This window comes from Notolabrus celidotus, chromosome 8, assembly GCF_009762535.1.
Source record: "Notolabrus celidotus isolate fNotCel1 chromosome 8, fNotCel1.pri, whole genome shotgun sequence".
NCBI classification, from domain to species: Eukaryota; Metazoa; Chordata; class Actinopteri; order Labriformes; family Labridae; genus Notolabrus; species Notolabrus celidotus.
In genome coordinates, this window is record NC_048279.1 from 5,523,041 (window position 1) to 5,545,258 (window position 22,218).

Sequence of the window (22,218 nt, forward strand, 5' to 3'; positions counted from 1 at the left end):
ACACCAAGACAGGATAAGACTCAGCCATCTGCCTTGACAGAGTTGGGTCTGGAAAGAGGGATAGAGGAGAATAAGAGAGAGAGGGAGCGGTGATAGTGATGAGATGAGTAGTAGTACCTGTTGCTGCTGGAGTCCAGCTCGTCCGTATCAGCTGGAGTCTGGAACGTCCACAGCAGGAGGACGTCTACGGCAGCTCAGAGGAACCTACAAGACAAGGGAGCACAGGGACTCCAGAAAGGTCTATGGTTAGACACTTTAATGGGACAGGAAGAGTTAAAGTAAGTAATGAGGGGGTTGGGGGTGAGACAGGATCCCTGTGTGTCAGTGCACCAGTTCCCCCAGCAGTCTAAGCCTATAGCAGCATAACTAAGAGCTGGTCCAAGCCTGATCCAGCTCTAACTATAAGCTTTATCAAAAAGGAAAGTTTGAAGCCTACTCTTAAAAGTAGAGAGGGTGTCTGCCTCCTTGACCCTGATATGATGATGATGATTTATCTAGAGAAGAGGCAGACATAACGGGAGGACGTAACATTGGTTTCTTCTTCTTTTTTTTACACAGAATGTGCCCACCATCGGCGTCTCTGCACTGAGTTTAGCCAGCCTCCTGTGTGACGAGGTCAGCCTGGCAGGCTTTGGCTACAATCTGTCCCAGCAGGGGACGCCACTGCACTACTACGACCAAATGCCCATGAGCATCATGCGGCAGCAGACCATGCACAATGTGGGCAAAGAGACTGAGCTCCTGCAGAGCCTTGTCAGAGAGGGAACCATTACTGATCTGACCGGAGGCATTCACTGCTCCTTCTGCTCCAGCTGACCCTGACACCCTGGACTGTGAGTCTGTGGGAGGGCTTCAAAGAAAAAACACCAATCTGTATGGAAACACAGAGAGGCTGGTTCATGTTTCTAAAGGCTTATGAAGGTATGTTGGTGATGTGTGGACAGCTGTGATTAGAGCTGTCCATTTGTAATCATACCAGTCAGACCACATCACTATACCAGGTCTAAATAAGAAAGCATGATACCAAACCTCTCCTCAGATCCCATTCCACCTCACAGCAGAGAACCTTCTCCCTAATCTTACTGACTTCATCTGATCGGGGCGCAAAGAAACCCCAAAAACTCTGCCTGCACGCAACCTCAAGTTCTCATAAAAATGTATAGATGTGATATGTAATCATTTTAATGGAACAACTCCACGTATATGAGCAATATATTATATTGATAGACTTCATTAATTCTTGGGTTTGTGTAACTAGATTCTGAACTTTGTGTAACTAGATTCTGAAGCCTCTCTGACCGTTGCCATCTTCTGGTTTTTGAGCCAGAAGTGACCATATATGGATGAGACTGTATCGTCTGAGGGGGCTAGGAATGAGCAAACGCTTACTTATCAACCAATACCAGTGGTCCTTTCATTCCAAAGGGTCGTGTGTATCTGCTGAGGATTTTATGAAATGGGACCCCTGCTTCTGCTGAAACAAAATGTTCTTTAACAGCCAATGGATTTATTTTGTACAACTAGTTAATGAGACGTGTTTCTGATCTTCATGGTAGATCTTTGAGCTCCAAACCATTCCTTCCTTTATGTTTTCTTTTGTTTCTATAATTTGGGACCATATTTAATAATAATATATATTCCTTTTTACTTCATAAAGCCTGGTGCTGTTGTTCTAACACAGTAATAATAATGATTGTATTAATACAGCAGCTTTCCTGTTCCAACACAGCCTGACTGCTGTAATGATTGAGTCATTAGCCTTCATAGTGAAGGGACTCAAATGAGCCAAACTTATTCCTGACGTTTACGTTGAATGATACAGCTCTTTATAATCATCTTAAAGAGGCAGCACATTATTTATTTGTACTAACACTGGAAGATATGAATCTTTATTTGAAGGTTCAGTGGAATGTGAAACCATGCATCATATTGTGACAAACTGCAATATTTCTGAGCATATTCAAATCATTTTAAAGCAAGTCAGCAACATTTTGTGATCGTTTGAAGAATCAAATGAAATCTGGATGAATTTTTAAAAGTGTAACGTCTTTAATCTGCAGTCTTTCAGAACAGCTGCGTTGTGGAAAGTGGCGCACTATTGAAGAGTTTTATTTATAAAGTGTCTTTTTAATTGTTGCGTTAGTATATTTTCAATGTGTTAAACATTTTAACTCAACAAGATTGTTTGATTACATTCAGAATGTCAAGGTATGATGATTCCATTTAACTTGTGATGTTGCTGTAATTTAATTCATGTAGACCTCACACTGTTTTGTTCTTCCTCCATGTTGAGTAGAGATGTGGATTGTTCTCAGGAGAATAAATCAAACGCTCTAATCTAACAGGACTGATATCAGGACGAGCTGATTGGTAAACAATGATAGATGAATGGATTAGGAAGCGGTCTGATGAGAACTTTTTCATGTTGAACAAAATGTATGAAAGATCAATTTGAATTTGAATGAAGCAGTCTTTACTACCATGTTTTTATAATTCAATCTTCTGTTTGACCTTATTAAATGTAAATATGTTGTAAAAACTAAACAATGTGGCAGTGGATAAGTGAGTGAATAACTTGTGTGTTAATGATCAGCCATTAATCATTTCACCATGTCAGTTATTTCATGTTAAATTCACAGAGATTGAGGGTTGACATGAGTGTTCAGGGGAAGTTTGCTTCTCTCGTTAACCAGCAAAAATGACTGCAAATGTTAACCATGAAGGATATACACTACCAGTCAAAAGTTTGGAAACACCTTCTCATTCAAGGGTTTGTATTTATTGTAATGATTGTAAACACTGTAGATTAATACTTAAGACATCAACACTATGAAAGAACATACATGGAATTATTTAATGAACAAAAAAGTGTTAAACAAAGCAGAACATGTTTTATATTTTAGATTCTGTTTTGTTTAACACTTTTTCCTTCATGACAGCTTTGCACACTCTTGGTTTTCTCTCAGTCTGCTTCATGAAGTGGTCTCCTGGAATGGTTTCTAATGAACATGAGCCTTGTCAAGAGTTCATTTGTAGAATGACTTGCCTTCTTAATGTGTTTGAGACCATCAGTTGTGTTGTTCAGAGGTAGGGTTAGTACACAATGGATAGTCCTATTTGACTACTGTTGTAATCCAGATTATGGTAAAACCAGATTATTTCATAGTTTTGATGTCTTCAGTATTAATCTACAATGTTGAAAATAATTCAAATAAATACAAACCACTGAATGAGAAGGTGTGTCCAAACTTTTGACTGGTAGTGTATTCATTCATTCATTCATTCATTCATTCATTCATTCATAAGAATTGTATTTGCTCACTTCAGTGTTTGACAACACAACCTATTTGATACACATCTTCACAAAATACAGTATACACTGTCCATGAACACACAGGAGCAGGAAGAAGAAAAACTTATAGTACCTGCCCCTCTCCTTAATCACAACATAATCTACCAGTAAACCAGACAGCAAGAGCGTTGGTAATCACCATCTCTTTTCACAGAACATCAAATATAACAATAAACACTGAAACATCAAATACAGATTTACTGGATGAGTTTGTAGTTCCCCATTACTTTACCTTTTAACATTCTTTTAAACTGTAAAATATTAGAGCAGCATTTTAGATCATCATCCAGAGAATTCCAAAGTTTCACTCCACAAACTGAAACACGTTTGCTTTAATGTAGTGTGCGTATGGACTTTTGAAATTAAAGTTCCGTTTATGAGCCTCCTCATGAGATGTAAACACAAACAACTTCTGTAAGTTATCAGGTTATAATCTGTTTCTGGCTTTAAACACAAATAATAATGTTTTAAAGTTAACTAGATCTTTACATTTAAACAAATATGAGCTGATAAACAAACTGTTAGTGTGTTCTCTAACATTCACCTTATTTATAAGTCTGATTGCTCTTTTCTGTAACACATACAAAGGGTTAATATTAGTCATCTAAGTGTTGCCCCATACCTCTGAGCAATAACTAAAATATGGAAGAACAAATGAACAGTACAAAATACAAGGAGAAGTAGAATCCAAACTGTCCTTGGCCCTGCCTAAAACACCAACACATTACACACTTTCCTCTTTAAATAATCTATATGTGGTTTCCAAGTTTATCATCTATTATCACTCCCAGAAATCTACTTTTGCATATATAGTGAATGAATGAATATTTATTTCGGTCATTAATTTAAAAAGAACAAATGCCTACAGTTTGTGTGAGTAGTAAAGATAATTTGACATGTTCTGATATGTTTCAAAAGGCTTATTTTTGCCTCTCCTGTACAACCCATAATATCTCCCAAAAACATCAGCATTACACTCCTTAATTCTTATCAGGGCCTGAGCACCGACTGCTGCCAGGACCTAATTGTATTTGATAGGATTATTCTTTTTCATTACATTATTCATTTTATATTATATCCATAAATTAATTTATATTTTAAGGCTTTTTTGAAACTGCAAAGAACTACACATTCTCCACTCGTCACTGAGTCTGTTTCATATTTATATATTGACTTTACATTAAGTTTTTTGCAGGGCTTGCCCGTGGCGTAGGCAGTATAGGCAAATGCTAGTGGTGCCGGTTGTCCATAGGGGGCGCCGCTAAATGAGTGAGGAAGAAAATTTGAAGATAAAAGGAAAAATTATCTTGTTTTATCTCATTTAATTTGGGGTTGAATTGCGGAGTGATGCCAGTAAACATTTAAAAACTTTAAACTTTAAAAAAATGGTGGTTAACAAATCAGATTTGGAAGTATTTCAGTGTTCGTGATTTACTTCTTTTTGTTTTCTTTTGTTGTTTTTCTTTACTCTTTGGAAGCTGGTAGCTTAATTAGATAGAAAATATAGGCTAGGCTTAAATAAGCATTTTGCTTCTGGCTTTTCAGTCATCACTTAATACATTACTTTGTTGAAAGTGTCTGTACTGTAGAAATTATTGTGTTATAAAATGACTGAATGAATTCTACTATTACATCATGTTTTTTTAAATTGTATAATTTCTTTCCTGTTAAATATTAGTGTTGTTACCATTTTATTAATGTTCTTTTAGAGCAGTGATTCTCAAATGGGGGTACGTGGGAGTACTGCAAGGGGAACGTGACAAATATAAAAAAAATAATAATTAAAAGTTGCATCACAACAAATAATAAAAATGATTACAAACAATTTTATCATCAGTGTTTAATTTTTATTTCAATGCAACATGAATTAGGGCACTATTTTCAAATTGAGCATATTCATTCATAACATATATTATTTGCAGAACCACTTGGACCAGACAGCCTCCGTCTGGTGACGTCAATTGTTTAGCGAGCGATCACTTACATTTACATGCTAATAAAAGCGGGGCCAGGAGGATAACAATAGACAGGTGGTTGAAATGCTTCTTGTTTGACAGAAATAAATCGGTGTGCTCCTTGGGCCATCTAAGGTACTAGCTGCCTCAATCTTTAATTATTTCTTAAAAATATTGCACTATAAAGCATAGAATTTGTGTCATCTGTCATTTCATTGTTATTATGACACTGTAAAACCACATGCATACATTTATTTATGTTATTTTCCCATATTATTTCCCTAAAAAATGTTCTCGGCCATACAGGAGGTACTTGGCTGAAATTGTTTTTGAAAGGGGGTACACAAGCCACAAAAGTTTGAGAACCCCTGATTTAGAGGTACATTTTATTTTAAAATGAAGATAACCTGTAAAACATAAAGCTGTATGTCAGTTGTTTTTCAGTGTACTGTATATGTGATGTGATTGTTGCTGGAGTTGGATACAATACAAGGGGCACCAGTTGAAATCTTACCCAGGGCACCAAGTCTGTTAGGGCCGGCTCTGAGGTTTTTATTCACAACCATCACACTTTGTACCAGAGGAGTACATTCACCGGTGTGTCGGTTTAACGAGCGTCCATATTAACGGACGACTTTTCAGTCTACTTCAAATAGCTATTAAAAATGTCCTCATGAATACCTTTTGTTGATTCTTTTCATGAAATAATTTTTAGGAGTTCTTTTTTGGCATTATAATGAAAAACATAAACAAGGGGGCTGTCGTAAGGACTACTTCCGCGTTGTTGTAACCACGACAACCAAAGACAGCTAACTCATTAAACCGACACACTGGGACTCTCCAGCTCATTACCAACTTTACACTATGAGTGAACCTTTATAGAAGGAAACAGCTGTATTACGCTTCATACATTTATACCGTGTTAGTGTTTCATAAAGCGTCTTTAAATCCCCAAAGGATTATGAAGGGAGAGCTGCTTTTACTTTGAAACATTTCCGGAAGTGGATTTTTTTTCTCAGCACCGTGCAGTGCGCGTGGTCAGGAAAGACTCGGGAGCTCTGCTGCTGTGAGGTGGTGAGTACCTCACTAAGTTTATATCTTCATTCATAATGCACTGTACACTAGTACAGCAGAGTCAGTGTGATGTTTGAGAGTGAGAAACTCAGCCTGAGGAATAAAAGTAGGTTATATTTAAAGAAAGGTCACGCTTATCTGTGCGCGTGTTTATGACAGTTACACTTCACGCTATGAAATGAATGAAAATGTGTTCAAGCGTCACTGAAACTCTGCGTAATGTCCCTTTAGTTCTCTAAACCCAGCCTTAAATACTGTACTCGTCCTCTGTTGAACTCAGGAGTCTGCAGGTTTACATAGTTATTGGCTTGTACTGGATAATGAACGGTTCAAGCTGCGCGCACTGACAGTCTGCATGCCATCATGACCCCTGATTCACTTTAATTATTACTCTGAGTGAATCTGATGTTCACTTTACTTCATCTGTTTTGTTTTGCAACTTTTCCATTCATTGATTTCGGTCCATTCTCTAGAGTACGCGTGCCGAGCAGACTAACCTTTGGTTAAAGGTTGGGATAAATAGCTCCAATAACTGTGTTCAAAGACATATATGATAGCAGGCCTGAGCTTCTGAAGTCCAATCAAGTCACCTTGCACCTTGCACCGTCGAGGTCGTATGAAGTTAAAGTCTAACTCCTGATGTAGATTATGGAGCACATTTGCGCAAACTTGCAATATTCTGGCTGGTGTTATATCGACATCTGCACCCTTTAAGAAGAGGGGTTAAAGTGAAGGTCTGCTGCAGCAGGCTCGGTTAAAACACAGACTTGGACATGTCTTCATGTTCATGTCTGTGAAATTCACCCACGCAGTTGAACAGTCTTAACGCTCTCTCTATCTGTGTGTGTGTGTGTATGTGTGTATGTGTGTGTGTGTGGTGGACAGACACTCTAAAGAACACTGAAGGTGATAGAGAGGCAGTCTGCAGGTTTTGAGGTGAAAGGTGACTTGTACCTGATTGGCCGACTTCCATGAACTTACTATACATTCATTGGTTCCTTGGTATGCAGCCCACTCCCCTTCCCTCTTTGTGGCCGCTCGTTATGCACGCTGGGCTCCCGGGCTTGACAGGCGTGGGCGGGGCAGCCCTTATAATACAATCAAGTAGACCCTCAGCTTTAGAGCAACAGGCATGGACATATATTAAGTCAATATATATATATCTATATATATATAGATATATAGATATATATCTCTATATATATATAGATATAACACATGACCATGCCTGTTGTCAAAGGCCTGTATATTAATAGACCTTATATTGTGTCTATATAATGTCTATGATGACAGGCATGCAGAGGTAAAACAAAAAGATCTTGCCCTTGCTGTTTGAGTCATGTGCTCCCAGCCCCGGATCTACCATATGGATAATATGGGCACGTGCCCAGGGGCCCCTGAGCACGCATGGGCCCTCCACGATGGGAGTGGGAGTAAAAAAATGTGCATTTCCATTGACTAATTAGCAAACTGCAATGCACTTTATAGGTTGTAATAAATGTTTCTCATGATATATCTGTTTTAAAAATGTAGTTCATTTTACCTGAGCCATTATCAGTTAAGATGTGTGAATGTGTGTTAGAATAAAAGAGGGTGTTGCTGAAGCATAACTGTGCTCAGCGACAGCCTAGCAAACCTAGCAAAGCGAACATTTTCCCTAAGTCACTGTGATACAAAGAGGCAATACAGCATTAGTAGATGTGAATCCATGCAGAAATCATTCTGTGGTAGATAGTGTGTAAGTATTTTGTTAGGAACTCATTGTTAATGAAGTTGTACCAAAAAGTCAAAGTCAAAGATGTGAGATTTTTGTAGTGAATTATTTTTCTCTTGTGTAGTGGCACACTAAGGTTGAGGGTCAGGGGTGAAAAAAACAACAGCATCCATATACTGCCAGGAAAGTTGTGACAAATGAAGATCTGTCTCTTGGGAGACCATTTTGCAAGCTCTAAAGTTTTCCGTCCCCCCTCGACAGTCTGAAACCAGAAGGTTGTTGCACAGGCCAGCCGGTCAAAAGTCAGGGCGGGTATTCATTTCAGGAGGGGACCCTGTCTATCGTGTTTTTAAAGGAGAGGGCATCTGAGAAATAGATAACTACATGACTGGCATACGATACGATGCGATGCAATCCAATACAATGTCCTTTATTGTCCCCATAGGGAAATTTGTCTTGACATCAGTGCTGCATATGTTACCTTCTCTTTAAAAAAATCACCACAATGACAAAAGAACACACATAAATAAAAAAGAACAAATACAATAAATAATACAGTCATACAACACACACCATAACACTGTCCCAACCATAACAGGCTATCTACTATTTAAAATCCTAATAGAGATTGGCACAAAGACATTTTTAAAACGATTCACACCTGTACAGACACACAGTGCAATTTCATTTATTTTACTGTATTCTCTGAACTATGTTATCACTCTAACGTGCCTTGTTTTATTTCTACTGTCATATTGTGTTTTTTTAAATGTTAAATTATGTGAAGAGGTGCTAAACTGCTTTTCATTGTGTCACAACAATGACAATAAAGATCTATTCTATTCACTTTTTTACATTTTATTAACTGGAAGGGAAAAATGATTTAATATAATCTGATCAATGATGCTTAGATTGATGGTTAAATTCCATTTTTGTACATTTTATTTTGAAGGTAAGAGCTTTATTTCTCTCTGCAACGAGTTCAAACAATGCACCGCTAGAATTAAACGCTCATGAGCCTATGATTGTGAGTAATTATATGTAAACTACACACTTTTTGGATTTGCTAAATGGAGTATGAAGCAGAACGATTAGACAGGCTTTGAATCCACCATGAAGTTTGTTTCATTTGCATGGACACATTGAGATACAGTCATAGTGGGGTGCTGACTAATGCTGACACACTAACACACATGAGTCTGTTTTATATTTAAATACAGACCCAGTGTCACCGAAACAACAGAAGAGCTTTACAACTATTCTGCACTTTTGTTTTTGATCAGCTTTTATCTCACTCTGCCTAATCACCTCAGCAGAACACACAGGGGTCAGAGGTCATCGGGGGAAAGGTGAAGGGACTGGCTGACTGCTTGAACCTGGGGATGATTGCAGAGCACTTAGAAAGTCACGTTTCTCTTCATGTCTCATAGAGGTGGTGCAGATCTGTTGGTCGTCAGGTGTGGTGCTGGTGCAGACGCAGGTTTGAGGTTGCCACGCTGTTTTAATGTTCCTCAGTTTGATCATGTGTTGCTACATCTTGTTCATGGATAAGTTCATTGATTGTTTAACAGCCGGTCTCGGAGTCAGTCACGCCGACCATTCAGCCACTGAAAGCCAATCAGAGCGCCTCCCTGCGTCCAGTCTGACCTTTGATTGGTAGATTAGGTTACACATCACACATTACACATCACCTTATAACAGCTTTTCTGCGCCTGTTTTGTGCCTGCAGTGTCAGTGAACTCACGTTGTTAGAGCAGAGCGTGGTGGTTGCTGTGGCAGCAGCAGTATCAACAGTACTCCCGAGGTCGCTGTCATCAGGAGTAGGAGAAGCGTGTCTCACCTGGCTGCTGTTTGTTACAGGTGAGTGTGGAACACGTTCAAAGACAGAAACAGAGAAAACATAGGGATCTTGTTTTCCTGACGTTGGCACCGTTCCCCGTCAGTAACTTTTTAATGGTAATAATGAACTTGCTGTACTCCTTGAAGCTGTAGAAGAAGGGTTTTGTGGCTAATGTGACCCAAGATGATTCTGAATTCATGCCATCAGCCTTCACATCTCTTGTAAGAAGCATAGTGAACTCATCTGGAGCACAGATAAATGTTGTGACATCGTGGTTTGCAACTGAAGTCTGTTTGTGGAGCTGGAGCAATGTTACAGTTCAGAGGACAGAGGTGAGACACGAGGGGCTGGTCACCCTGGCAGGGAGATGGACATTCATGGGGTGTTGCAACCAGGCAGAAAGCTGCAAGGAGTGAAGGGTGAAGTCTCTCATTGCATCAGATAAAAAACATCAGGAAAGCTCTCCCAGATTCAGTCAGTGTAGTCCTACAGTTTGTATTGTTAACATGGAATCTAGGCTTAAGGTCTCCTTGTTGATCCTGAAGGGTTGTCTGGAGGTGGGCATGTCCCTGTTCTCTCACCCAAAGCCTGTTTCCAAGCTGTTTACTATTAAACAGTCCTTCTAGTCTCTCACTGTGTGTGTGTGTGAGTTAGTGTGTGTGTGTGTTTGTGTGTGTGTGTGTGTGTGGACATGTGAATCAGCCTACCATAAAAACAGGTACAGCTAGCTAACGGTGCCTCTGACCCGCTGCTAGCATACCTTGTGAAGCATTAAACCCGAGATACAAGGTTCCATGTCATAATAAGTAGGGTTGCAAAGGGGTGGAAAATTTCCAGTAAATTTCCATGGGAAGTTAAGCTGAGAATTCCATGAGAATTAATGGGAATGTATGGGAATTATGGGAAGTAATGGGAATTAACTGGGAATTGAGGGTCATTTAATGGAAAGGTATCATATCCAAGCATAAATATTTGTTTTGTTATAAGCAGACATCCATCCAAAATAATACAATTAAAACATATTTTATTTGTCAGTAGAACTTTATCCAGTGTTAAATATTTTATTGAACAATCAATTATTTAATTGAAGAACAAAAACATGAATGTTGAGGTAATATTACTCATCCCCCAGACCCAACCCATTCAAAAATTTACAAAAATGCAATCCCAACAAAGTCCCATTCAGGACTAAAACAAATCTGGTTGTTTTAGTCAGGATTATGCTAAAATATATTGTCCCCAACTATATTTAAGGTCCCTATTAAGAGCCAACCTTTAATTTAGTCAATTCCTGGTTTATTCCCATTAATTCCTGTTAATTCCCATGGAAAGTTTCCTACTTTGAAAATTCCCCGAATTTTGCAACCCTAATAACAAGGTCAGCTTGAGTTTGAATAATGTGTTTAATGTTTCTATGTTTTGATCTTTATTTTGATTGTATCATACTTCATTTAGAGCTGCTAAGATGCAAGACAGATCTCAGACTTTGACATCAAGTCAAGTCAACCAACCTGTCAAACTCCAGCCTCGCTGCAAAAGAATAAATGCTTCACTTTAAACCACAACACTCACTCACCTTTGTGGTGTGTGGGATTTGAATGGTGCTAAATAGAAATGGTGTCAGATTGCAGATCAGTGCTCTCCAACTTGAAAAGGTAGTCTTGCATAAATGGCATGTTTAGTCACTTTTAGATTGATCAGTAATGATTGAATATTTTGACTTTTTTCTCTGATCCTGAGGACCTTCCTCCTCTCTTGTAAATTACAAACACACACACACACACACACACACACACACACACACACACACACACACACACACACACACACACACACACACACACACACACACACACACGAACCATGGGAACCTGCCTCACCTGCTCAACCTGTCCCCAGAGAATTGTTCAGATATATAGTGTGATTATACTGTAATCTGAGTCACAGCTGAAGCTGCTATTATTCTGATGCAGGATCAGCAGGATGCATGGCCACTGAGGCTGCCGATGAGTAAGCGAGGGATTCAACATATTTCTGTAATGTGGAGTAACAACACTATGATACCATCACTATATAACACACACAGAGATTTCTATTGGACTACATTGTTTTGGTGAAATTGTGTCACCCTGCCATGGCACTCTGCACCTGCCAAATACAGGCTCAGGGTTCCAAGTCAAACAGCCTGACTCTTTGTGTTTACATCAGGATGGCATGGCGCCAGAGCTAACTTTCAATGAAAAGAAAATCATTGTTTGAAATGTACTTTGAAACATTGATAAGGTATGGTTGTTTACATTTTCCATAAACTGAAGACACTTCATTCTTTTTCTCAATCTGCATCCTGTAATCTTGGAAATGTCTGTTTTACTCTCGCATACAAAAATATGAAAACTTTGTTTAAGAAGATTTGAGTGGAGCGTTTCTTAACTGTAAAAAATAATGATAAACATGAGGCCCAAAATATGATTAAATCAATCAATCTTTATTTGTATAGCACCAAATCACAACAAACATTATCTGAAGATGCAAACAGAGCAGGTCTAGACCACTGTATGTCAAATTATGAACAGAGACCCAACACCAAGACAGGATAAGACTCAGTCTGACCCCACCTTAATCCACCATGAGCATTGCACCTCGCAGTATTTAGCTAGTTACAGTGGAGAGGACAAACTTCCTTTAACAGGCAAAAACCTCGAGCAGAACCAGACTCATGTTAGACAGACATCTGCTGAGACTGTGTTGGGTCTGGAAAGAGGGAGAGAGCTTTTTGATAAAGCTTATAGTTAGAGCTGGCTCAGGCTTGGACCAGCTCTTAGTTTTGATATTAAAGGTTGTGCAGATGTTTAGAGTTTTTATGAAGACTCTAGATTCTGGCAGCTGTTGTCCTCCAGTATTTGCTGCGTGTCCTTTTATTATGTGGAGCAGACAAACCTGAAATATTATTCTTGTCAGGTAACAGCATGGATCAGAGGGGGAGATGGGAAGCGTGTGTTCTTTAAGAAAAAAAAACTGTCCTGAAATCTGACGCTCATATCTGTGGTTTCTGGAGAAGAGATCTGAACAAAGTGAGTGACCCTGTGATTGTCTTGTAGCACCATCATTGGTGTACATTTGTTGTTCTTGGTGGAATATCTTAAAACATGTCAGAGGATTTTCAGTCAGCCTCAGTAGAGGGTTCATTTCAGAACCTTGGTGATGTCCAGTTTGTGAGGCAAATATTACTAATAATAGTAGAATGGAGATATTCACCAACTAGCAACGTCACCCATCTGTTTCTGAAGCGCTGTTTTGATGCCAATTGTCAGCGGCAGCCATATTGGAAATGTTGAACTGAACATAACGTCTTCTGAGCGAGTGTGACGTAAAGAGGCGGGCTTTGAGCCTCCTCGACAACAGCTACAGTGTTCCCGCGTGTCAATCAAGTCCGCTGTGCCTCTCGTAATGGAAAACTCAGAATCTTAATATCTTTGAAATTGCTGTTGTGAAAAAATTCACCCCCTGTACAGTGTGTGCCGATCAAAAACGAGCTATCCAGACTACACTCATTTTTTTAACCACACTGTAAACATGTTTATTTCTGCTGTAAAGATCGTCTTCTTTGAATTGTGTGTGTATGTGGTTTCTGGTGTTTCTGCTGCCAGCCTCAAGTGGACACTTGATGAACTGCACTTTTTAACACTTCCGCATTGGCCTCAATTCTCGCGGCCCAAGGTTACCGCTTGTGCCTCCTTCAGTGATGACAGCATTTATACATTCACCCCCCTTTATGTTTTCGGCATGAGGTGTTCTGTGTAAAAAGCTGGTTAAAGTGATAAAAACATGCTGTGTGTGCAGACATTGATTAGCTGATCAACTCATGCTGACCTTCTATTATCAGCTGACAGATGCATCAGTCAGACTCTTTTGAATTCTAGTTAACCCTTTCTTATTTCACAGAGCATTCCCAGCAGTTCTAATTGACAAATTGTCCATAATCTATGAAAATCTTGATATGTCCGTTACTCATAGCTGTGTGCTGTGTTCAAATTTCAAATTTAACATCAACATGAAAAGGTAGGCTTGTCTTCCCTCCACAACAGAAGAATAAAGCATTGGTATGTCTTTCTCTATAAGGCCATACTCCATGATCTGCCGTTTATTTATGCTCTTTATTGACTCCTAAAGTTGTCAGTGGCTGTAGAGCTGGGCGGTATTGAAAAAGATGTTATCAGGATAAAAATGATCACATCGGTTGTTATTGATAATTATCACGATAATTAGGAAATCATTATCATTTAAATTTAGAAGTAGATTTTTGGTCCTGAGTAAAATTTGAAGAAACCAGTCAGTTTGTTATCTTGTATCTGGGTTTAGTTCTCTGATAAGCTTCTTGAATCCCTCATTTTTGACAGTGCTAAGAGTGAGTGAATGCATCATCGTTATTCAGTGTCCAGTTGTCCTATGGTCATGGTGGACATTAAACATGTTAGAAATGAGCAAGAAATGGCCTAAACTAAGTGGGTGAATCTGGCAAGATTTGCCTTCTCAACATCAGCGAGCTCCAGTTGGCACAAAGAACATGTCGGGATGTTTGAGTTCATTGTCAGAAATAACAACTGTTGTTCCATTTCCTTCAATTTACTATTAACCAAGGTGTCATGGTGCAGCTCTGCACATTTCCTCCAAATCTCTGAATTCATGGTCTGTCTTCTCTGTCTCTCCAGGTCCTTCCCTGGCCACCCCCCTAACACACTCCATCCTATAACAAACACTGCTGCCACCATTGTCAGTCACACCCTCCTGCCTCGACACTAGCACACACACTCACTCAAAGTTACCACTCCACCCACACACGCTAACAGGTGCTTTACACAAACACACACTTTTACCTGACACCATGCTGAGCCAGGATTTCCTGCAGAAGCTGCGGTTGCCAGACATGGAAGATGTCAGCCAGTACATCGGCAGTGTCTCCACCCCAATGTTAGTCAGCATGGGGGCCGTGGCTGCTGCTACAACCTACTACCTGGCAACACGACCCAAGCCCCTCCCACCAGCCTGTGACCTCAGCATGCAGTCAGTTGATGTTCCGGTAAGTTAGAGGGCAAAGTTGAAGCAGTGTCGCAACATAAAAGAGATGCACTGTTAGAAGGTTACAGTGTGAAAGTCATAAAATGTTTAATGAGTAAACAGAGCGAACAGGAGACAGGTCTGCTGATGAAGCAGTGAGCCATTCAGATTATCTTTACATGATTACTGGCCTCAACGTTTTCATGGTTTATTGATCAGAGACAGATACAGTACACACAGACAAACTGAAAACTGCTATTAATGTAGTATGTAAGTACCCAGTGTTTGTAGCAGATTCGGCAGTGAGAAAAGTACAGAGAATCAGACAGGAGTTCAGGTTTGTTGATGAATGAACCAGGGTTTGGTAGCTTCAGTGGTCCTCCTCTCACGGAATAACCTGTCTGAGTGCTGAGTTGTGCAGAATGAGACTTAACAGTCATCACTTGAAGCTGCTCTGGAGGATCTGCTGCAGGTCTGTTGTCTCTTAACGAATTTGCAGAAAGACTGAGGAGCAGGTTCATCAAATCACTTGAACACAAACTCTGCAAGATGGAAATCAACAAAGCTAAAACTTCCAATCTCATATTCCCCTAAAGCACAAGAGTGTGGATGTCTGATTTGAATGTGGTTAAAGGAGATTTTTATGATGGCGCTCTCATGACACTTCAGTCACAGCGCATAGGGAAAGAGAAATGTGTTCAGGGAATTTAATATCTTTCCAGCCTTTAGGTTGAATCCTTGTATTTCTTTACTTTCCAGGTGATCATATTCTGTATATGATTTCAGATCTGATTGATTCCTCTCCCTATCGGTCTTTAGATGAAGAGTACTGTTTTTTGACTCAACGATACGTCTGAACAGCAACAAACAAACTGCGATGAAGAACAGAGAGCAGAATCTGGTTTCATTACTTTTCAATCAGTGGTAACTTTCATGGTTTATACATTTCTTTGTAACAGGGTGAAGAGTTTGCACGCCGATCTGTCATGATGAACGGAGAAGGTCTCTTGACACATTACTACGATGATGCCAAAACCATGTACGAGTTCTTACTCAGAGGGTCCCGTGTCTCCAGTAAGTCACACACACTGTTTTTTTGTTGTTGTTTTTTTTAAGTTACATTTTTGGGCTTTTCGCCTTTATTGATAGGACAGCTGAAGAGAGACAGGAAGTGTGGGGAGTAGAGAGAGGGGGAGGACATGCAGCAAATGATCGAGGCTGGAATTGAAGCTGCGACCTCTGCAACGAGGACTGTAGCCTCTGTTTATAGGGCGCACGCTTAAGACTGGTTTATACTTCTGCGTCACCACTACGCAGCAGGGGCTGACGCGGACATGAGCACCACATGTTGCTGTTTATCATACAGACATGATTACATGAAGAATAGAGAGGAGGAGATGAAATACACGGCCGATGGGCGGGGATCCAGGAAGTGCTAAATGCATGAAATACAATGCCCACAAGCCGACCAATCACAGGGCTTGCGGTCCGCATCGATTCTATGCGTAGTTACATTTTGGAGGAGGTGCACGTCAGCTACGTGCGTAGTGCTCTGCGTAGGTGCGGGAGCTACGTGGACCCCCGGCGTAGGCTACATCGTTGATTCAACGCAGAAGTATAAATTAGGCTTTAGATTGCTAGGCCAACAGCGCCCCACACACACTGTTATAACTGCATGAGCTTGATACACTGCCCTGGAGCATTACTCTACACTTACTGTCACTGAGGAGGAGGCTTGTTACTGACCTTTAGGTCGAAAGCAATAATGTAAAGACAATTAGACGACAATCTGAATTCACTTTGTGTTTTTCTCTTAGACGTAAAAAAAATGTTGCTCGTCCTTTACTAGATGGAGTTTAACTATTGTTTGATTATTTAGTGTCACAAGTGAAGAAAGGAGGGGGAGGACCCAGGTGCAGATTCAAAATAAGTCAGGGATAATGTACGGTTAGCAGATTGCTATGGGAAAAAGAATCTCGACAGGGTGAGACAAGACCCCAACGCAAAGCGGAGGGGTCTCTCTGTGTTGTTCAGAGAAACATCCTCACTTTAGAAGTCTACTGTAGATGGTAAAATGCTGTTTTTGTGATTGAGCGTACACGTGGCTTCAAATTAAAATCAGAGTTAAACATTACACCAACATTTCTTGCCTTGTTGCTCAGGTTTGATCTGCATGCATTTAATGTAGAGGCCAGTTTCTCTCTCCGAGCCTTTGAACCGATGACGAGTATGTCTGTTTGGTCCTGGTTCAGCTGTGAAGGTTTTGTGACATCCAGGCTTTTATTTTGGAAATGCAGTTTTCAAATGCAGTTCAAATGCAGCAACATATTCAGGGTAGAAAGGTCTGCATGTGTGTTAGATGTAAACCTCACTGTCTACATTATTCTTGTTTATTTCTGTTTCCTCCATCTACCCTCCTCCTCCTCCTCCTCCTCCCTATTCTGCTCTCTTTGTTCTCAAGATAACGGCCCCTGTCTGGGCTCCAGGAAACCAAACCAGCCTTATGAATGGATTTCCTACAGAGAGGTAAGCAACTCTCCTTATAAAACATCAAAGTTTCAGCCTGACAACAGAAGAGCAGGAGAGAGTTTCAGGCAGCACAAACTGTGGTCCAGCGGGGGTATTGTTAGGGAAACCTGACCTGTGTGGGTGGTAATGTCTTCTGTTATTCTAGAGGAGCTTTATCAAATCCTTGAAAACAACCCCTCTGCCTGAGAGTCTGTGGTGGAAACTAGAATCATGAAGTTTAAAGTTGGAGGAGAGAGAAATGTTATATATTGTAGCCTGGCATCACCAGATGCATCAGTGAGCAGTATTCATTCATGCTGAGCGAAATCAATCATTCGATCAATCTTTATTTTTACAGCGCCAAATCCTAACAAACGTTACCTGAAGACTCTTTCCAAACAGAGCAGGTCTAGACCGTACTCTATGTTCTATTATTAACAAAGACCCAACATCAAGACAGGATCAGATCCAGTCCCATTTTACAGACAGGAGTCTGATCTCATCTTAATCCACCATGAGCAGAGCACTTTGCAGCATTTAGCAAGTTACAGTGGCAAGGACAAACTTCCTTTAACAGGCAGAAACCTCCAGCAGGACCAGACTCATGTTAGACACACATCTGCTGAGACCGTGTTGGAGAGAGGGATAGAGGGAGATGAGGAGATGAAGAGAGAGAGATGATAGTGAAAGACTTCAACACAGAGAGCTAACTCACTGATCAATCTGATGAATATTAAATTATATTTAACCATGAAACTAATGCTACATGTGATTGTTGGGTGTTGATGCATGCGTGTGTGTGTGTGTGTGTGTGTGTGTGTGTGTGTGTGTGTGTGTGTGTGTGTGTGTGTGTGTGTGTGTGTGTGTGTGTGTGTGTGTGCGTGCGTGTGCGTGCGTGTGTTATTATGTGTGTGTGTGCATGTTAGGTAATAGAGCGAGCAGAGAACCTTGGTTCAGCATTTCTCCACAAAGGACATTCCAAGACCACCGACCCCTACATCGGCATCTTCTCTCAGAACAGACCTGAGGTAACCACACGTTTATTTTAAACAAACCAATGAATCAGCACCTCCTACCTCTGGGGGTTCATTATAGTCAGTCATTATAGTGGCTCTTATATATAGTATGTATGAAAGTCAAAATATGAATAGAAAGAAGGAATAAAATAAGATATAAATAAAAATAAAATAAAGATAAACATTTTAAAAATGTAAATAAAGTATGTACAGAAGTGAATAAAATAAGATACAGTATCAATGCGAATAAAATAAAATAAAGATAAAAAAAATAAAATAAAGATAAAAAAGTATATCTATACAAATAAAACATAAATATAACAATTTAAATTAAAAAGCAAAGAAGCAAAAAACAAGATATCAATACGAATAAATTAAGATAAAAATAAAAATAAAGATAAAAATAAAATAAAGATAAAAAAGTATCTACAGAAGTGAATAAAACATGATATCAATACAAGTAAAATAAAATAGGAAAAAAATAAAATAAAGATATGAAGATACAAATATTAAAGTAATTACAGAAGCGCAGATTAGTTATAAATATCTTTGTACAAAAGCACTGGGAATGAAGGTGATATATACAAGGATGTTAATGTGGTAAAGGTATTGCACAGTGTATTGTACGGTTATTGCACAGAGTAAAGGTTATTGTTCAGTGATCAGAGGGAGGAGTTCTACAGTCTGATGGCCACAGGCAGGAATGACTTCCTGTGGCGTTCTGTGGTGCATTTAGGGGGATGTAACCCAACATTTATATCTATTTCAAACTAAACTTATTGTAATCACAAACACTTGCGAAAAAAATAACAACTATTTTTATTTGGACTCTGAATCATCTTTTTCTGGAACAGTTACACTTTCCTGTTCTCATTTATCTTCAGACATTTGGTCTGATGTGCAGGTGCATCTCTTCACCTGTAGACAGTAACGTTGTGCATGCTGGTTTCTGCAGAAAGCCTTTTAATGATATGAGAGAGTCAAACACCTTAAAACAGCAGCTAGTGATTGAGTTATTGATTTAAACCTTTAGTAATCAGCATCTATAAACTCAGGAAGAGATCTGTATTCAGTTAAAAATGAGAGTACTGACATTAAACATGTAAAAAACATCACATCCATCCATGTATTTCTCTTTGTGTGTGTGTGTGTGTGTGTGTGTGTAGTGGACCATCAGTGAGCTGGCCTGTTACACCTACTCTCTGGTGTCAGTCCCTCTTTATGACACCCTAGGAACAGAAGCCATCACCTACATCATAGACAAAGGTACACACACAGGAACAACATCAGTTCTCTGTCTCTGTTGATGAATGATCGCAGGTGTTCTGATCTGTCTGCGCGTGTCTTCATGTTTGTCTGCAGCCACCATCACCACTGTTGTGTGCGACGTGGTGGAGAAGGTCAACCTGGTGCTCGACTGCATGAAGGACAGGGAGCACTCTGTGAAAACCATTGTTCTGATGGAGACCCCCAGCGCAGACCTCGTCAGCAGGGGGGAGCAGGCTGGGATCCTCATCATCGGCATGCGGGAGATGGAGGTCAGCACAGCGCTCCATCTTAATGAGTACACAAAGAACACCTTGTGGAGGGAACTTTGGCCAAAGAATAACACACACATGTCAGAAGTCTACTACTGTCCAAAGAGAAGGAGGAAGCGCCCTCCTCCCCTGAACAAAGTCTATTTCTGAAAGCTGCTCTTTGAAGTCGTGGACAGCAGCTCATCCTTTACATTACATTTATTTTACTACTTCCTTTTTGTTTGGAGCTTAAGGACTGCATAATGTCCTCGTTTGTGCTTTCTGTTTGTTTTATATCCTCTTTGCTGCCCTGGTTGAATTAACGTCCTTTTGTTTTACTCGTCTCTCGTTTACATTAGTTTTATTTCCTGAGTTCTTGTTGGTTTATGTTTCTAAATGACATGTGTCTTTGTTTTTTTTGCTTTCATGTTGTGTTATTTGTCTATTTCATATTTTTTAATGTGGGTTTCTCGTTGAACAGGCTTTCGGGAAGGACAACCATTGCACCCCTGCGGTGAGTAAAAACTGGCCTGTTCAATAACCTCTTAGACAGACGGACAGAAACTTCATTGATTCTGAGAAACATCCTCCCGTGTAAACATGTTTAACCTTGAACAAATTTTAATTAAACCTTGTGAAAAAAATTGAGAGACCTATGAAATCGTTGCTGTCAAAGCTTGTGCATGTTTAATCGTGATAAGCAGAAGGAAATTGTGATAACCATGAAAATGCATCAGAGAGAAAGAGCTGCTATGAAATCAGAAATCAAGAGCTGTCTCATGGAGAAGCTTTTGGCTCAGCCTTCAGAGTGATGATGCTGATGTTGTTTTATTAATGTGTCCACCTCATCCCTCCAGCCTCCTCGACCAGAGGACATGGCTGTCATCTGTTTCACCAGTGGAACGACAGGTAGCTCCATCTCTCTCTCTTGTATCATACACACACATATACACTCAGAATGATTGCCCAGATATCATTTTCACAAACATCTGAAAGTGCTTCATAACAATCACTAAAACTAAAGATCTAAAGATGTTTGTGTGTTATTTTACGTCCAGGAAACCCAAAGGGAGCCATGCTGACTCACAGGAACATCGTGTCTAACTGCTCAGCCTTCATTAAAGTTTCAGAGGTGAGCTGTCTCCTCTCTCACTGTGTTTATGGATCAAAGGGGAGGGATGATGGTGATAATACTATTAAATGGATAGTTCAGTGTGTTGTGTCAGTGAAGTAAAGTGTAGAAATATATGTTTAAATGAAGCATACACTGTCGATAACAGTGGTGTTTAGCTTGGATTTTCTCCTAAGAAGTTTTACCTGTGGTTTCATCTGTAGTTTAATCTGTAGTTTAATCTGTAGTTTAATCTGTAGTTAATCTGTAGTTAAATCTGTAGTTTAATCTGTAGTTAAATCTGTTGTTAATCTGTAGTTTAATCTGTGGTTAATCTGTAGTTAAATCTGTAGTTTAATCTGTGGTTAATCTGTAGTTAAATCTGTAGTTTAATCTGTAGTTAAATCTGTTGTTAATCTGTAGTTAAATCTGTAGTTTAATCTGTAGTTAAAGCTGTAGTTTAATCTGTAGTTAAATCTGTAGTTTAATCTGTAGTTTAATCTGTAGTTAATCTGTAGTTTAATCTGTAGTTAAATTTGTAGTTTAATCTGTAGTTAAATTTGTAGTTTAATCTGTAGTTAAAGCTGTAGTTTAATCTGTAGTTAAATCTGTAGTTTAATCTGTAGTGTAATCTGTAGTTAATCTGTAGTTTAATCTGTAGTTAAATTTGTAGTTTAATCTGTAGTTAAATTCGTGGTTAAATCTGTAGTTTAATCTGTAGTTTAATCTGTAGTTTAATCTGTAGTTAATCTGTAGTTAATCTGTAATTAAATCTGTAGTTTAATCTGTAGTTAAATCTGTAGTTTAATCTGTAGGTAAATTCGTAGTTAAATCTGTAGTTTAATCTGTAGTTTAATCTGTAGTTAAATCTGTAGTTTAATCTGTAGTTTAATCTGTAGTTAAACTCGTAGTTAAATCTGTAGTTTAATCTGTAGTTTAATCTGTAGTTTAATCTGTTGTTAATCTGTAGTTTAATCTGTTGTTAATCTGTAGTTTAATCTGTAGTTAAATCTGTAGTTTAATCTGTAGTTAATCTGTAATTAAATCTGTAGTTTAATCTGTAGTTAAATCTGTAG

At 39.3% G+C, this 22,218-nt stretch overlaps 2 protein-coding genes across 7 annotated transcripts in view; both read left to right on the top strand.

Moving 5' to 3' along the window:
- st3gal5 (ST3 beta-galactoside alpha-2,3-sialyltransferase 5) overlaps nucleotides 1–2,559 on the top strand; it is a 30,122-nt gene extending 27,563 nt beyond the window's left edge. For both annotated transcript variants that reach the window (XM_034690220.1, XM_034690218.1), the window contains exon 8: nucleotides 559–2,559. In XM_034690220.1, coding sequence (XP_034546111.1) covers nucleotides 559–816 — 258 coding nt within the window. In that variant the 3' untranslated portion in view covers nucleotides 817–2,559. The remainder of the gene's footprint in view (nucleotides 1–558) is intronic.
- A 3,540-nt stretch (nucleotides 2,560–6,099) lies between these two features.
- LOC117817407 (long-chain-fatty-acid--CoA ligase 1-like) overlaps nucleotides 6,100–22,218 on the top strand; it is a 28,864-nt gene continuing 12,745 nt past the window's right edge. Inside the window, exons 1-11 of one of the 5 annotated variants that reach the window (XM_034690119.1) lie at nucleotides 6,100–6,381; nucleotides 9,825–9,955; nucleotides 14,645–15,012; nucleotides 15,950–16,064; nucleotides 17,452–17,516; nucleotides 18,425–18,526; nucleotides 19,681–19,780; nucleotides 19,877–20,052; nucleotides 20,513–20,545; nucleotides 20,889–20,940; nucleotides 21,090–21,163. In XM_034690119.1, the coding sequence (XP_034546010.1) occupies nucleotides 14,818–15,012; nucleotides 15,950–16,064; nucleotides 17,452–17,516; nucleotides 18,425–18,526; nucleotides 19,681–19,780; nucleotides 19,877–20,052; nucleotides 20,513–20,545; nucleotides 20,889–20,940; nucleotides 21,090–21,163 (912 nt within the window). In that variant the 5' untranslated portion in view covers nucleotides 6,100–6,381; nucleotides 9,825–9,955; nucleotides 14,645–14,817. Of the gene's footprint in view, nucleotides 6,382–9,558; nucleotides 9,576–9,824; nucleotides 9,956–14,644; nucleotides 15,013–15,949; nucleotides 16,065–17,451; nucleotides 17,517–18,424; nucleotides 18,527–19,680; nucleotides 19,781–19,876; nucleotides 20,053–20,512; nucleotides 20,546–20,888; nucleotides 20,941–21,089; nucleotides 21,164–22,218 lie in introns of those variants that run through there. The other 4 variants (XM_034690118.1, XM_034690116.1, XM_034690117.1 and 1 more) reach the window with 4 other exon arrangements.